Genomic DNA, 14,954 nt, shown 5'->3' on the forward strand with positions numbered 1-14,954 from the left:
ATAATTTGTGTATGTAATATAACTTTTACTGTTTAGTTTTTTTTTAATTTGGTAAAATATACACAATATAAAATGTAGCATTTTAACCATTCTTTTTTTTTTTTTTTTCCTTTTTTTAAGTAATCTCTATACCTGGTGTGGGGCTCGAATTTACGACCACAAAATTAAGAGTATCATGCTCTACCCCCTGAGCCAGCCAGGCACCCCTATTTATTTATTTATTTATTTATTTATTTATTTATTTTAAGATTTTATTTATTTATTTGACAGAGATAGAGACAGCCAGCGAGAGAGGGAACACAAGCAGGGGGAGTAGGAGAGGAAGAAGCAGGCTCATAGCAGAGGAGCCTGATGTGGGGCTCGATCCCGTAACGCCAGGATCACGCCCTGAGCCGAAGGCAGACGCCCAATGACTGCGCCACGCAGGCACCCCTATTTAAACCTTTTTTTTTTTTTTAAGATTTATTTATTTATTTTAGAGGGAGAGCACAGGGGGAAGGGCAGAGGGAGAGAGAGGGTCCTGAAGCAGACTCCCTGCTGAGCACAGAGCCCAATGCGGGACTCGATCTCACCACCCGGAGACCATGACCCGAGCTGAAACCAAGAGTTGGCTGCTTAACCGGCTGAACCACCCAGGCACCCCTAAACCATTCTTAAATGGACACTTGAGGGCACCTGGCTGGCTTAGTTGGAGTGTGTAACTCTTGATGTTGGATTGTGTTTGAGCCCCACATCGAGTATAGAGATTAAAAATAAAATCTTTAAAAAAACATGTGCAATTCATTAGCATTGTTTATTCACATTGTTGTGCAGACATTACTACTGTCCATTTCCAGAACTTTTTCATCATCCTAAAGTGAAAATCTTGGGGCGCCTGGGTGGCTCAGTCGTTAAGCGTCTGCCTTCAGCTCAGGGCATGATCCCAGCGTTCTGGGATCGAGCCCCGCATCAGGCTCCTCTGCTGGGAGCCTGCTTCTTCCTCTCCCACTCCCCCTGCTTGTGTTCCCTCTCTCGCTGGCTGTCTCTATCACCGTCAAATAAATGAATAAAATCTTTAAAAAAATAAAAATAAATAAAGTGAAAATCTTTGTTCATTAAACATTAACTTCCCATTCTGCCTTCCCCCAGCCTCTGGTAACCTCTGTTCTGTTTTCTATCTCTATGAATTTAATTATTCTAGGTATTTCGTTTAAGAAGAATCCTACCATATTTATCTTTTGGTAAAGTTACTGTTTTTTAAATTACAGAAATAGTATGCGTGTTATGGAAAAATCTGCTATAGTACAGAGTAAATTTAGAGATGAAAATGAAAATCACTCATAATTCCATTACCCCAGGAAAACCACTGACCCTTTGGTATTATATCTTATTACACATTTTCTGTCTTAGCATATGTAAAATCAACAAAATCCTTTGTAGATTTTCTTTTCTTTTTTAAGATTTTTTATTTGTTTATTTGAGAGCGAGAGACAGAGAGAGCAACCGAGAGCACAAGCAGGGAGGAGAGGGAGAAGCAGGCTCACTGTGGAGCAGGGAACCTGATGCGGGGCTCGATCCCAGGACCCCGAGATCATGACCCGAGCCAAAGGCAGACTAAGCTACCCAGGCGCCCCTCCTTTGTAGATTTTCTTAAAAGACCCATAAAATTAATTGTTCACAAGGGGTGGTGGGAGAAGGTGCCATCTTTTTAGGAAGCAGTTTGGAAATATTTATCAGGGGTCATTACAGTGTTCTCTCTTGGGCCCAGTCATTCTCCTTGATAATGAGAATATACCGTGAAGAAATAATGTGAGCAAGTATTTATGTACAGAAGATATTCACGGGGCTCAGTCAGTTAAGCGTCTGACTCTTGATCTCAGCTCAGGTCTTCACCTCAGGATCGTGAGTTTGAGCTCTGCATTGGGCTCCCTGCTGGTGTGGAGCTAAATAAATAAATAAGATATTAATTATCATATTTAAAAGCGAAATTGGAAAGGCATTGAAGAGTTAATGACCCAGTACAATGCACAGCTTGAAAATTATGTTTATTTTGAAAAATGCCAAGCATACAGAAAAATGAAAAGAATCATTCAGTTGTTCGTATTTTGCTTTCTGTTTTGCGGGGAGGGGCCTACTGATGACATGGTGCTTAAGGAGGCATCCAAGTTCATCGGCTGCATTTGGTTCTGTGTCTCTTTTAATCTAGGAGTTGGCAGACTGTGGCCTGCCACCTGTTTTTGTAAATAAAGTTTTATTCCACACCTACTCATTTATGTATTATCTGTGACAGCTTTTGTAGAGTTTTTACAACTCTCTAACAGCAGACTTAAAGAGTTTAAACAGGGACCATATGGTGCATAAAGCCAAAAAAATTTACTTTTTCAGTTACTTTACAGAGAAAGTTTTCCAACTCCTGATCTAGAACAGTTTACCACTTTTTTTTTTTTTGAAGAGTCAGGGCCAGTTAAATTATAGAATATCCTGTATTCTGGATTCATCTGATTGTTTCTTCAGCTGGCACTTGTTATTATTTAGACTCGTTTCCTCAATGGTATTTTTATTTTTTGTTTTTTTGTCAATGGTATTTTAAAAAGAAATTCGTATATAGTAGGGGAGCCTGACTGGCTCAGTTGGAAGAACATATGACTCTTCATCTCGGGGTCATGAGTTTGAGCCCCACTTTGGGTGTGTAGAGATGATGTACATACATACACACACACATACTTATATACATAAGAGATGACATAAATTTTTTAAAATAATAATAAAATCTTTTTTAAAGAATTTATATACAGGGGTGCCTGAGTGGCTCAGTCAGTTAAGTGTCTGCCTTCCACTGAGGTCATGATCTCAGGGTTCTGGGATTGAGTCCCGTGTCAGTGGGGAGTCTGCTTCTCTCTCTCTCTCAATTAATTAAAGAAAATCTTTTAAAAAAATTTATATATAGTAAAATTTATTCATTTTCATTCTGTGAGTTATATGTGCGTTTGGGGTTGTTTGTTGTTTTTTAAAGATTTTCTTTTTCTTTTTTTTTTTTTTTTTTTAAGATTTTATTTATTTGACAGAGAGAGAGACAGCCAGCGAGAGAGGGAACACAAGCAGGGGGAGTGGAAGAGGAAGAAGCAGGCTCTCAGCAGAGCAGGAGCCTGATGTGGGGCTTAATCCCAGGACTCTGGGATCATGCCCTGGGCCGAACGCAGATGCTTAACGACTGAGCCACCCAGGCGCCCCTAAAGATTTTCTTTATTTAAGAGAGAGCGAGAACGAGCAGGGGGGAGAGGCAGAGGGAGAAGCAGCTTCCCCGAAGAGCAAGGAGCGCAATGTGGGGCTTGATCCCAGGGCCGTGGGATCATGACCTGAGCCAAAGGCAGACAATTAACCGACTGACGCACCCAGGTGTCCTGGGGTTGGTTTTTTTTAATTGGGTTATTTCTCTTGTTGAATTTTAAGAATTATTTTTTTAAATTTTATTTATGTAAGTTTTGTTAGTTAACTTCTAGTGCAATATTAGTTTCTGGAGTAGAATTCAGTGATTCATCACATACATACAACATGTAGGGCCCATTACAACTGCCCTATTTAATACCCATCACCCATCTAGCCCATCCCCCGCCCACCTCCCTCAATTTGTTGTCTCTCACTAAGAGGCACTTTTGGTGGGGCACCTGGGTGGCTCAGATGGTTGGGCGTCTGCCTTTGGCTCAGGTCTTGATCCCAGAGTTCTGGGATTGAGCCCTACGTCAGGCTCCCAGCTCTGCTGGGAGTCTGCATCTGCTTCTCCTCCTGCTTGTGCTCTCTCTGTCTGTCCCTCTCAAATGAATAAATAAATAATCTTAAAAAATAAAATCACTTATGGCTTGTTTCCCTCTCTGCTTTTTTTCTTTTCCCCTTCACATATGTTCATCTGTTTTCTTTCTTAAATTCAGCGTATGAGTGAGGTCATACGGTGTTTGTCTTTCTCTGGTGACTTATTTCACTTACCAGAATATACTCTAGCTCCATGCACATCATTGCATATGGCAAGATTTCATTCTTTTGATGGCTGAATAATATTCCATTACACGCATACACACACCCACACACACCCACATCTTCTTTACCCATCACCTGTTGATGGGCACTTGGGCCCTTTCCATAGTTAGGCTATCGTTGATAATGCTGCTATATGCATTGGGGTGCATGTACCCCTTCAAATCTGTACTTTTGTATCCTTTGGGTAAAAAGCTAGTAGCACAAATGCTAGATCATAGGGTGGCTCTATTTTTAGCTTTTTGAGGAACCTCCAAACGGTCCTCCAGAGTGGCTGCACCAGTTTGCATTCCCACCAACAGGGCAAGAAGGTTCCCCTTTCTTTACATCCTCACCAACACCTGTTGTTTCTTCTTTTGTTAATTTTAGCCATCTGACTGGTGGGAGGTGGTATCTCATCGTGGTTTTGATTTGTATTTCCCTAATGATGAGTGATGTTGAGCATCTTTCCATGTGTCAGTTAGCCATCTGGATGTCTTTGGAAAAGTGTCTGTTCATGTCTTCTGCCCATTTCTTAACTGGATTCTTTGTTTTTGGGGTGTTGAGTTTGGTAAGTTCTTTATAGATTTTGGATACTAATCCTGTATCAGATACGTTGTTTACAAACATCTTCTCCCATTCCGTAGGCTGCCTTTTAGTTTTGTTGTTTCCTTCGCTGTGCAGAAGCTTTTTATCTTGATGGAGTCCCAGTAATTCATTTTTGCTTTTGTTTCCCTTGCCTCCGGCGACATACCTGGTAAGAAGTGCTGTGTCTGAGGTCAGAGAGGTTTCTGCCTGTGTTCTCCTCTAGGGTTTTCATGATTTCCTGTCTCTCATTTAGGCCTTTCGTCCATTTTGAATTTATTTTTGTGTATGGTATTAGAAAGTGGTCCAGGAGCACCTCGTAGCTCAGTCTGTTAAGCATCTTTCTGCCTCTGGCTCGGGTTGTGATCCCAAGGTCCTGGGATGGAGCCCTGCATCGGGCTCCCTGCTCAGCGGGGAGTCTGCTTCTCCCTCTCCCTATGCTCTTCCCCCCCCCCCCCCACCCCGCCGGCTTGTGCGTGCTCTGTCTCAGGCTCTCTCTCTCTCTCTCTCTCTCTCAAATAAATAAAATCTTTTAAAAAAAAAGTTCCATGAATTCAGAGTGCCTGGCTTGCTCCATCGGTAGAGCATGCGATTCTTGACCTCAGGGTTATAAGTTCAAGCCCCACGTTGGGTGTAGAGATTACTTAAAAAAAAAAAGAAAGAAAGAAAGATTCTTGGGATGCTTGAGTGGCTCAGTCACTTAAGTGTCCTACTGTTGATTTTGGGTCGTGGCATGATCTCAGGGTTGTGAGATCGAGCTGCTTCGGGCTCCACGCTGGGTGTGGAACCTGCTTAAGATTCTCTTTCTCTCTCTCCTTCTCTAAAAAAAATAAGAAAGAAAAGAAAAGTTTCCTTACCCTAAAAATTCCCTTGTAGTGCCTTGATAACAAGGCAGCTCCTTCCCCCCTGCAGCCACTGATCTGTTCTCTATCCCTATAGTTTTGCCTTTTCCAATAGTGTAACAAAATGGAATCATTCAGCATGTGTAGCCTTTTGAGTCTGTGTTCTTTCACTTAGCTTAATTCACTTGAAATTCATCCATGTTGGGGCGCCTGGGTGGCACAGCGGTTAAGCGTCTGCCTTAGGCTCAGGGCGTGATCCCGGCGTTCTGGGATCGAGCCCCATATCAGGGTCCTCTGCTGTGAGCCTGCTTCTTCCTCTCCCACTCCCCCTGCTTGTGTGCCCTCTCTCACTGGCTGTCTCTTTCTCTGTCAAAAAAATAAACAAAATCTTTAAAAAAAAAAAAATTCATCCATGTTATATGCTTGGATAGCTCATTTCTTTTTATTGCTGAGCAGTAGTCCTACTGTATGGATACACCAGTTTGTTCACCAGATGAAGGGCATTTGAGTTGTTCCCAGTTTTGGGCAGTTAAAGATTAAAGCCACTGTAAACATTCACATGTTTTTGTATGAGCATAAGATTTTATTTCTTTTGGGTGTGTATACGTAAGAGCGGATTTAATGATTCATATGGTAATTCTATGTTTAACATTTTGAGGAATTGCCAGACTGTCTTCCACAACAGCCACACCACTTTACCAGTCCACTAGCACTTTGTGTGGTTTCTAGTTTCTCCACATCCTTACCAACAAATGTTATTGTCTGTTAATTTAACCTTAGTAGGTGATAAATTATATTCCAGTGTTGTTTTGATTTATATTCTTTAATGACTAATGACGTAGAGCTTCTCTTCATATATTTACCAGCCATTTGTATATGGTCTTTATCAAACTGTCTATTCAAATCATTTGTCCAATTTTTAATTGGTTTATCTTTTTATTGTTAATCATAAGAGTTCTCTATAGAGGGGTGCCTGGGTGGCTCAGTCGGTTAGGCATCTGTCTTTAGCTCGGGTCACGATCCCAGGGTCCTGGGATAATTCCCACATTGGGCTCCCTGCTCAGTGGGGAGTCTGCTTCTCTCTCTGCTCCTCCCCCCTGCTCATGCTCGCTCTCACTGTTGCTCTATCTCGCTGTCAAATAAATAAATACTCTTTTTTTTTTTTTTTTAAGATTTTATTTATTTGACCAACAGTGACAGTGAGAGATGGAATACAAGCAGGGGGAGTGGGAGAGGGAGAAGCAGGCTTCCCGCTGAGCAGAGAGCCCGATGCAGGACTCGATCCCAGGACCCTGAGAACATGACCTGAGCCAAAGGCAGATGCTTCATGACTGAGCCACCCAGGCGCCCCATAAATAAATACTCTTAAAAGAGTTATCTATAGAGTCTGAATACAAGTCGTTCATCAGATACATGATTCATAAAATTTTTCTCCTATTCCATGGGTTGTCTTTCCCTCTCTTTGAAGTGAAAAGTATCCTTTTAATTTTTATGAAATACAGTTTATCTGTTTTTTTTTCTTTTTCACAAAAGAATGTGCTTTTCCTATGATAGTATTTAAGAAATCATTGCCTAATCCAAGGTCATGAAGCGTTACTGCTCTGTTTTGTAGTTTTAGCTATTACATTTAGATCTGTGAGCCATTTTTGAGTCAGCTTTTGTGCATGGCGTGAGGTAAGGGGTTCAGCTTAATTCTTCTGTATGTGGAGACCCAGTTGTCCAGTACTGGTTGTTAAAAAGAGACTTTGTTCATTGAATGGTCTTGTCCCCCTTGTCAAAAATCAACTGACCAGTATTTCTTTAGTTCTGGATTCTCATTTCTGTTTCACTGATACGTATGTCTGTCCATATAGATACGAGTACCGCAGTATCTTGATTACTTTTGTAGCAGTAGTAGTAAGTTGTAAAATTGGGACATGTGAGTTGTTCAACTTTGTTCTTTCTCAAGATTCTTTTGGCTAGTCTGGGTCTCTTGCATTCTCAAATGAATTTTTAGGATGTAGAAATTTGCATTTCTACAAAAAAAGGCAGCTAGAATTTTGATTGAGATTGTGCCAAATACATAGTTTAAATTTGGGGAGTATTGCCACCTTAACAATGTTAAGTGTTCTGATCCATGAACATGGGATATCTTTCCATTTATTTACATCTTTTTTTTCAACAATGTTTTGTAGTCTACAGAATATTAGGTTTGCATAGCTTTTGTTTAATTATTCCTAAATATTTTATTCTTTTGGGTGGTATTGTAAATGGAGGTCTTAATTTCGTTTTCAGAATGTTCATTGCTAATGTATAGAAATATAATTAATTTTTGTATATTAATCTTGTCTCCTGCAGCCTTGCTGAATAAATTTAATAGTTCAAATAATTTTTCTATGGATTCCTTAGTATTTTCTATATACTGATACTGAATCATGTTATCTGTGAATATGTATTACTTCTTCCTTTCCAATCTGGCAGTCTCGTCTATTTTTCCTTCCTTAATTGCTTTGGGTGGAACCCCTAGTACAAGTCAAATAGAAGTAGTGAGAGCAGGGGCGCCTGGGTGGCCCAGCGGTTAAGTGTCTGCCTTCGGCTCAGGGCGTGATCCCAGCGTTATGGGATCAAGCCCCACATCAGGCTCCTCCGCTATGAGCCTGCTTCTTCCTCTCCCACTCCCCCTGCTTGTGTTCCCTCTCTCAATGGCTGTCTCTCTCTCTGTCAAATAAATAAATAAAATCTTTAAAAAAAAAAAAAAAAGAAGTAGGAGGAAGAAAAGGAGAATTTGAAGCCTGTAAATATAAACCCCTCGTTTAAAAAAAAAAAAAAGTAGTGAGAGCAGACATCCTTGTCTTATTCCTGATCTTAGGAAGAAAGCCTTTTCAGTCTTTCACCATTAAGTATGATGCTAGCCATGGATTTTTCATAGATGCCCTTTATCAGGTTGAAGAAATTTCCCTCTATTCCCAGTTTGTTGAGTGTTTTTATCATGAAGAGGTGCTATATTTTATCACATGCTTTTTTTTTTTTTTCCCTCTGTCAGTTGAGATCATGTGTTTATGGTCCCTTTATTTGGTTAATATGGCAATACTACACTGATTGATTTTTTTCAGATATTACACCAACCTTGCATTCGTGGTTGTAAATCCCATTTAGTGCTGGTTAGGTTCTCTAGAATATTGTTGAGATAATATACTTTTTATGCAAAAAAAGCAGAATATTAAATTGTACAGTATGACGGCACAGAATATAGGTGTGTTTTGTTTAAAGGGAAAGTATTTCTACACTTGATTATCTTTGAGTAGTGGGATTAGGAGTGACTAGTTTTTTCTTTGGTATAGTTCTCTGTTTGTTATATAGTTCTGTAAAGGACCTGAATGATCCAGAGGAAAAGTTCCCTCTGTGGTTGCACAGAGGGGAATGCTGGTGCCGCTAGGGTGTGAGGAGATGGGCATCTTCACACACAGTTGGTGGGAGTAGAAATGGCAGAGCTTTTCTGGAGGGCATTTTGGTACAGTGTGTCAGGATGCAGAAGTTCTGTATTTAGGAATTTGCCATAAGGAATTATTGGACACTGGGGCGCCCGGGGGGCTCAGTCGGTTAAGCGTCTGCCTTCGGCTCAGGTCATGATCCCAGGGTCCTGGGATCAAGCTCCACATCAGGCTCCCTGCTCAGCGGAGAGCCTGCTTCTCCCTCTGCCTGCTGCTCCCCCTGCTCGTGTGCTTTCTCTTTCTCTGTCAAATAAATAAAACCTTTTTGTAAAAAAAAGGAATTATTGGACACCTATGCCAAGATGTATGTTTGCAATGTTGAACAGCTTAAATATCCATCAATAGGGTAAAGAGCAGAGTGAATAATGGTTAGTATTACTTGGGTTTTAAATTATATATGTTTAGATATGTGCACTTTTAAAAATTAGGAAGGATGTGTACCACACTGGGAAGACTGGAGGTAGTCTTCCCGTGGTAGGGTTCCTTAGGGAAGCCTACCCTTTAACTTCTCTGTGTTCCACTTTGCTCATTTAAAAAATAGCTTCGTGTTCAGGGTTGGAAACTGGCAGAGCTCACTTCCTCTGGGGAGGTGGTGGAAGAGTGTTATACTGCCCAGGAGTGGTGATTTGGAGGGGCAGGTAACACTATTAGCTAAGATTTGTCCTCTGGATGCCCCATCTTGGCCTACAAGGGTTGGTATCTCTGTGAGTAGCAGAGACTTTCTGCCCCCATACTTCATTTCAGGCCCCAGATTTCCCGTCCCTCCTACATGTTAACACAGGCCTTCTCCCTGACATTTGTCTGGGAATAGCAGATAGAACCCACTGCCCAATGTGGGTAAGAAGAGAATTGCGAGAATGTGACCGGGGCACTGAAACATCTGATATTTGTTGGACCTTATTTTTAGGAAGCACAGATATAGTCTTTCCTTTAACTTAAACAAAAAAAAATGTTGTGAAACAATTCCTGCCTGCCTTGCAAGGTTCAGAGGTCTTTCCCAGCTAACCTTCTGGAGCAGATTTCATTTTCACGCCTAGGTGCCAGCATTAGCATTGCTATCGGAATTGACTCCTCCTGGTAGGAGAGGTTTTCATTCAGGCAAGCCCACTGCTGACCTTTGTCAGATGTCCTCCCAGCCTTCCTCTTCCACGGGGCTCCATTTCATTTGTCTTCTCTTCTAGGTACTGCTTCTCCGAGATGGCCCCGGTGTGTGCGGTGGTTGGAGGGATCCTGGCCCAGGAAATTGTGAAGGTAAAGAGTCCCTTTGAAGCAGAAGATCGCTGATCCACCATGGCCTTGTCAGTGTGCCAACTGAGAGAACCCATGGCTACTTTAGAGAGCTGCCTGGTTTATTTGACCCCATTCATCCTCATTTCATGCCCTGCTTTTTTCCTTTCTTCACTTTTCCACCTCATCCTGTTCTCTCCAGCCTGTCCAAATGAGCATACGGCCGGTGATCTTTGAGTGTCTAGTCTGTGCTAAACCCAGAGCTGGGCATAACATCCCTCAGGTACTGTCTGCAGACTCTCCCCTAAACTATACTGATGAGTTACGTGGTGCTTATGATACTTGCCATGTATTCTGCTTCTCACAGCTCTATGAAATGGATACTCTCATGATCTCCATTTAAAGTGGGGGAGACTGAGGCCCAGAGATGGGATCCAGAACCTGTGCTCTTGACTTCTGCTTGGTGCAGTTTTTCTCTGTCCATGACCATGGCATCAGAACTTCGTCTTGTTAATGCACACACCAAGGGTGTGTGTTCCAAAGGGGGCGCTCAGTACCAGTGGAGCGCGTGTACTGTCCCAGAAGCCCCATAAGGCTCCATAGTGAGTGACCTGTGACCACATTAGGTTTGGTGTCATTGTCCCTCTCAGAAGGGAAGTATTTCACTTGGGGTCACGTAGCCAGTAACTAGCACAGCCAGTCTTTTGAGTCTCTTCTGGAACATTTTGGTTGTCAGCATTATAGCATGTCCCCAAATACTTTCTTTGCGACTTAGATATTTGCCCAAAGACATTCAGTCTGCCTTTTCTAGGTTCTCAACTGCTTCCATAGATTTACAATGATGTTTTGTTCCTTTCTTTCAGAAATTCTTTTTTTTTTTCTTTAAAATCTTATTTGAGAGAGAGAGAGAGAGAGCACGAGAGGGTAGAGGGTCAGAGGGAGAAGCAGACTCCCTGCTGAGCTGAGAGCCCAATGTGGGACTCGGTCCTAGGACTCCAGGATCATGACCTGAGCCGAAGGCAGTCACTTAACCAACTGAGCCACCCAGGTGCCCCTGTCCTTTTCTTTCATGGAGCCGAGTCATGCCTAGTTAAAGATTTCCTGTGCTTGTTTACATGATGTGTTTGAGCTTAAGGGGACCATTTGGAGATCCAGCTCTCACTACTTTGTCTTGAAGTCCGTAAATTTGCTCTGGAGACATTTGACTCAATTTGATAGTCCTCCCATCTTTAAGACTTTTTTTTTCTTTCTTTTTTTTTTTTTCCTCTCTCTTCCCTGATCCTTTTCTCTGGACCAAGTTCTTTCCCTAAATCCAACATTCTATGTCATAGGGAGTAGGACGAGCCCCAGGGAGATTCAGAGGAAGAAGAAGAGTAGGGATATGATGGCCACACCTATTTCCTTGCTCACGCCTTCTGCTTAGTTCAGACTGCTATGAAAATTGTAGCTTATATGCCCAGTCTGCGAAGTCAGTTGTGGTTGCCCGGAAGACTGTGTTGAGAAGGATTCTGAGGCCGCCTATGGACAGACTCAGGAGAAAGGAGCACACTGATGGGAGAATCGCAAGGGAACATACTCGTTTTTACAGCCTACAGTGACAACAGCAGTAACATCATTTATTGAAATGCTTACCCTGTACTCTTCACAAGGATGCACTCGTCTTTTCCTCACAACAGCCCTGTGAGGTAGGACTTTTGTGAGCACCCCTGATACATAAGGAGGAGCCGAGGTGCAGAGAAGTGGTAGAGCCAGGACTTGAGCCCAGGCAGTCTGGTCTCTGAGCCTGTGCCCTTCACCACTTGGCCCTTGTGCTTCAGGTGCTGTCTGCATGGACCCGGGCGCTGTCTTTGTGCCTTCAGCCTCTCTTTGTACATCTCACCAAAAAGCTGCTCCCTGGGTTTTTCATGTGGGATGGAGATTAGGGGTCAGGGCGGCTGGCCTTGACCCCATTGTTTTGCGGTGGCTTCCCCGCGTCTCAGTCCTAACCTCTCATGCGGCCCCCTCCTTCCTGCCTGCTGGGGACAGCTGTTGCCCTCATCTTGTTTCTGTTTATCCCAGACAGCCAGAGTACTCTGCATTCTTGGTTGCTGGGTGTGTTTGGAATCTCCCCCTACCCCCATCTTGCTTGGGAAGCACTTTACCTTTTGCCCCGTGTTCACCCCATGGCCTGGTGTCTTGTCCCTGTCACCCCCCGCCTTACTTAACACAATTCAACCTTCAGCCAGCTGGCACCAGGGTCCCACAATCTGAAGGCTGCATGAATCCCCCCCCTTTTCTCTCCTGAGGACCATCTGACCATAACAAGTAAACATTAGGAGATGGAGGGCAAATCCTCTTCATTTTCTTCCTTCCTTCCATCATTCCAAACACCACGTATTCTGTCCACGTCCCCCGTTCTGTTATGCTTCCTTAGGTGTCAGCCCTCCTTTCGTCTCCCACCACCCCCACTTGGCCTCCCTGTCTGTGATATAGCGGTGATGGTGGCGGCGGCAGCCCCACTGGGTTCCCTCGTGTCATGTCCTATAACTTGAGTTCTAGGGTCTAGGAGTTCTAACTGTGGGCTCTTGGGTCCTTCCACCTGGCTGAGTGCTTGGGGTCCTCAGATCATGGTAAGGGATCCCTGGCTCCTGTTAGTCATGTCAGCTCCCACTGTTTGAGAATTTGTTATGTGCCAGACGTATTACAAGCTCGGTTGCATCTCGTGTTCACCAGAACTATAGCAGCATGTGCTGTGGATGCCCCGTTCTGCACATAAGTGCAGAGAAGCTGGCTTCTGTCCTAAGCGTGTCTCAGAGTCCTCAGTACCTAGCGTGATACCTGGCACAGAGTCGATGCTCTAGAACTTTTCCATGGATGGGTGGCTGAGTTGCCACTTGAAGTAGGTATAATTATCCCCATTTTACAGAGGAAGAAACAGGTTGAGATCGGTGTTCAATTCAAAGAGAAGTTCAGAGTGTTTAGAGTGCATTCCTAACCTTGTACATGAGGTCCTGCCCTATGAGTGACAAGCATGGCTCTTCTGGGAACCTTTAAACCCTGCCTATAGTGGCATGCTTGGACGATGTCCTCGTCTTTAAATGGCAACGCTTTTTGAGTTAAGAACCTCTTAGAAAACTCACTGACACCTGTGAGTCCTTTCTCCAGTACACACATGTACACACATGATTCAGCACGTGGTTTCAGGAGGTCTAGCCCCAGCTTTAAAAGTGCCGTGTGCTTCTGTTAACCCCACAAGATAATCACCATTTCCATGGCTAAATAGCACCTCTAAGGTTCTCTGGATCCCAGCCCTGGCCTGTCGTGCAGACGAAGGCAGGCAGCATGTCTCCTCCTAGAAGAGCCGTGTCTGTGTCAGTGTGTGTCCTGCAGGTGATGAGGCCGCCGCCGTTCTCAGTCAGATAGCCAGAAGTGATTATCACTGTGTTCGCCCTCAGCGCTGCTCTGGTGGAGCTGTTCTCAGCATGGTTGAGGAACACCATCTCTCTCAATGCTGAGGACAGTACATGTGCTGTTTTCATTTTATGTGGGGAAAATGGGGTTCCAAGAGGCTAAATGATCTGTCCGGAGGTGCACAGGTGATCAGGGACAGCGCAGAGACACGTGGCAGTCACAGTCGTGGCTCAGACATAGCCAGTGAGCCCCTGGGGAGCAAAATCAACCTCTGTTGAGAACCGCTGCTGAGTTTTAGAAGATCTGGTTTTTGAGGGCTCTTTTTTTCTCCATATTAGCCTTTTAAAGGCATCTGAGTTGAACCCTCTTGTTTTTCTTCCCAGGCCCTGTCTCAAAGAGACCCTCCTCACAACAACTTCTTCTTTTTTGATGGCATGAAGGGCAGTGGCATTGTGGAGTGCCTCGGCCCCAAGTGAGCCCAAGACTTGGCAGCCCTGGAAATGCTGACCTGCAGCCTGACCGCACGTGTGCCCTGTCTCTGCCTCCCCCCACGAAGGCCGCTCCAGGCGGGGGTGGGGGGAGAGTGAAGCCATTGGACCAGTACAGACCATTTCCTGCGAGCAATGAGCTTGTACAGATGTGTGACTTCCAAGCACCAGCAGCTGCTCAGCAAGGGGCGTAGGGACTGGCTGTCTCCATCCCAGCACTGTCGAGGGCTGTTTGCCAGCCGTCACCCGAACGCCCCCTCTGACACATCCCTCTGTCCTGGGGCCGCCACGGCATCACCAGCCCTCTGGGCTACCGCAGGAGACGCCTGCCAGGAGCCAGCACGCCTTGTTGCTTGGGAGCCTCTTGCCACCTCCTGGACTTACTCCCTGCCTGATGTCATACAGAGAAGAGCATGACTGCAGGTGGGGAGTGAGGCCGGGCCCGATGAAACACTAGCGCAGCCATAGTTCCAAATGCAGACAGGTGCCCCAGAGAGGAAAAGACACGGCAGGCGGAATGTATTTCCTCCAGAGCTTGAGATCCTGCAAAACAACAGGTGGTATGTGGTGTGCTGTTCTTGAGTTTTAGTTCAGGATTAGTTGGGTTTCAGCCGGTATTTTGGAAGAGAGGAAATGTTACCAAAGTTCCCTCGGGCATTAGGGCGAGACCTCGCAAAGTGAATGTTAGTGGGAAAATTTGTTTTAAAAAAACAGATTCCAGGGTCCCACCCCCTGAGGATTCTGATTTACTGGGGCCCAAGCGAGGACGAAGGAGCCTGTCTGATCAGAGCCCCTTCCCCCCCATTCCTGATGCGGCTCAGACCGTCCTGGAAGCTGTTGCTTTCGAGGGCTGTGTCAGTCCTTTCCTTACCCCCACATTGCAGCTGTTTGTGTTTTTTTATATTTTCTATATTTCCTTGATTCTTTAAAAAGGAATGATAGAAATAAAGTTATTTGCTTTAGGA

The 14,954-nt window shown here is 44.1% G+C and overlaps 1 protein-coding gene across 2 annotated transcripts in view; it reads left to right on the forward strand.

Annotated features, from left to right (window-relative positions):
- The window catches only part of SAE1 (SUMO1 activating enzyme subunit 1), an 88,263-nt gene extending 73,309 nt beyond the window's left edge, over positions 1-14,954 (forward strand). For both annotated transcript variants that reach the window (XM_087870939.1, XM_045772138.2), the window contains exons 8-9: positions 10,066-10,135; positions 13,885-14,954. In XM_087870939.1, coding sequence (XP_087727065.1) covers positions 10,066-10,135; positions 13,885-13,977 — 163 coding nt within the window. In that variant the 3' untranslated portion in view covers positions 13,978-14,954. The remainder of the gene's footprint in view (positions 1-10,065; positions 10,136-13,884) is intronic.

This window comes from Ursus americanus, chromosome 21, assembly GCF_024610735.1.
Source record: "Ursus americanus isolate L20-20 chromosome 21, mUrsAme1.1.p, whole genome shotgun sequence".
NCBI lineage: Eukaryota > Metazoa > Chordata > Mammalia > Carnivora > Ursidae > Ursus > Ursus americanus.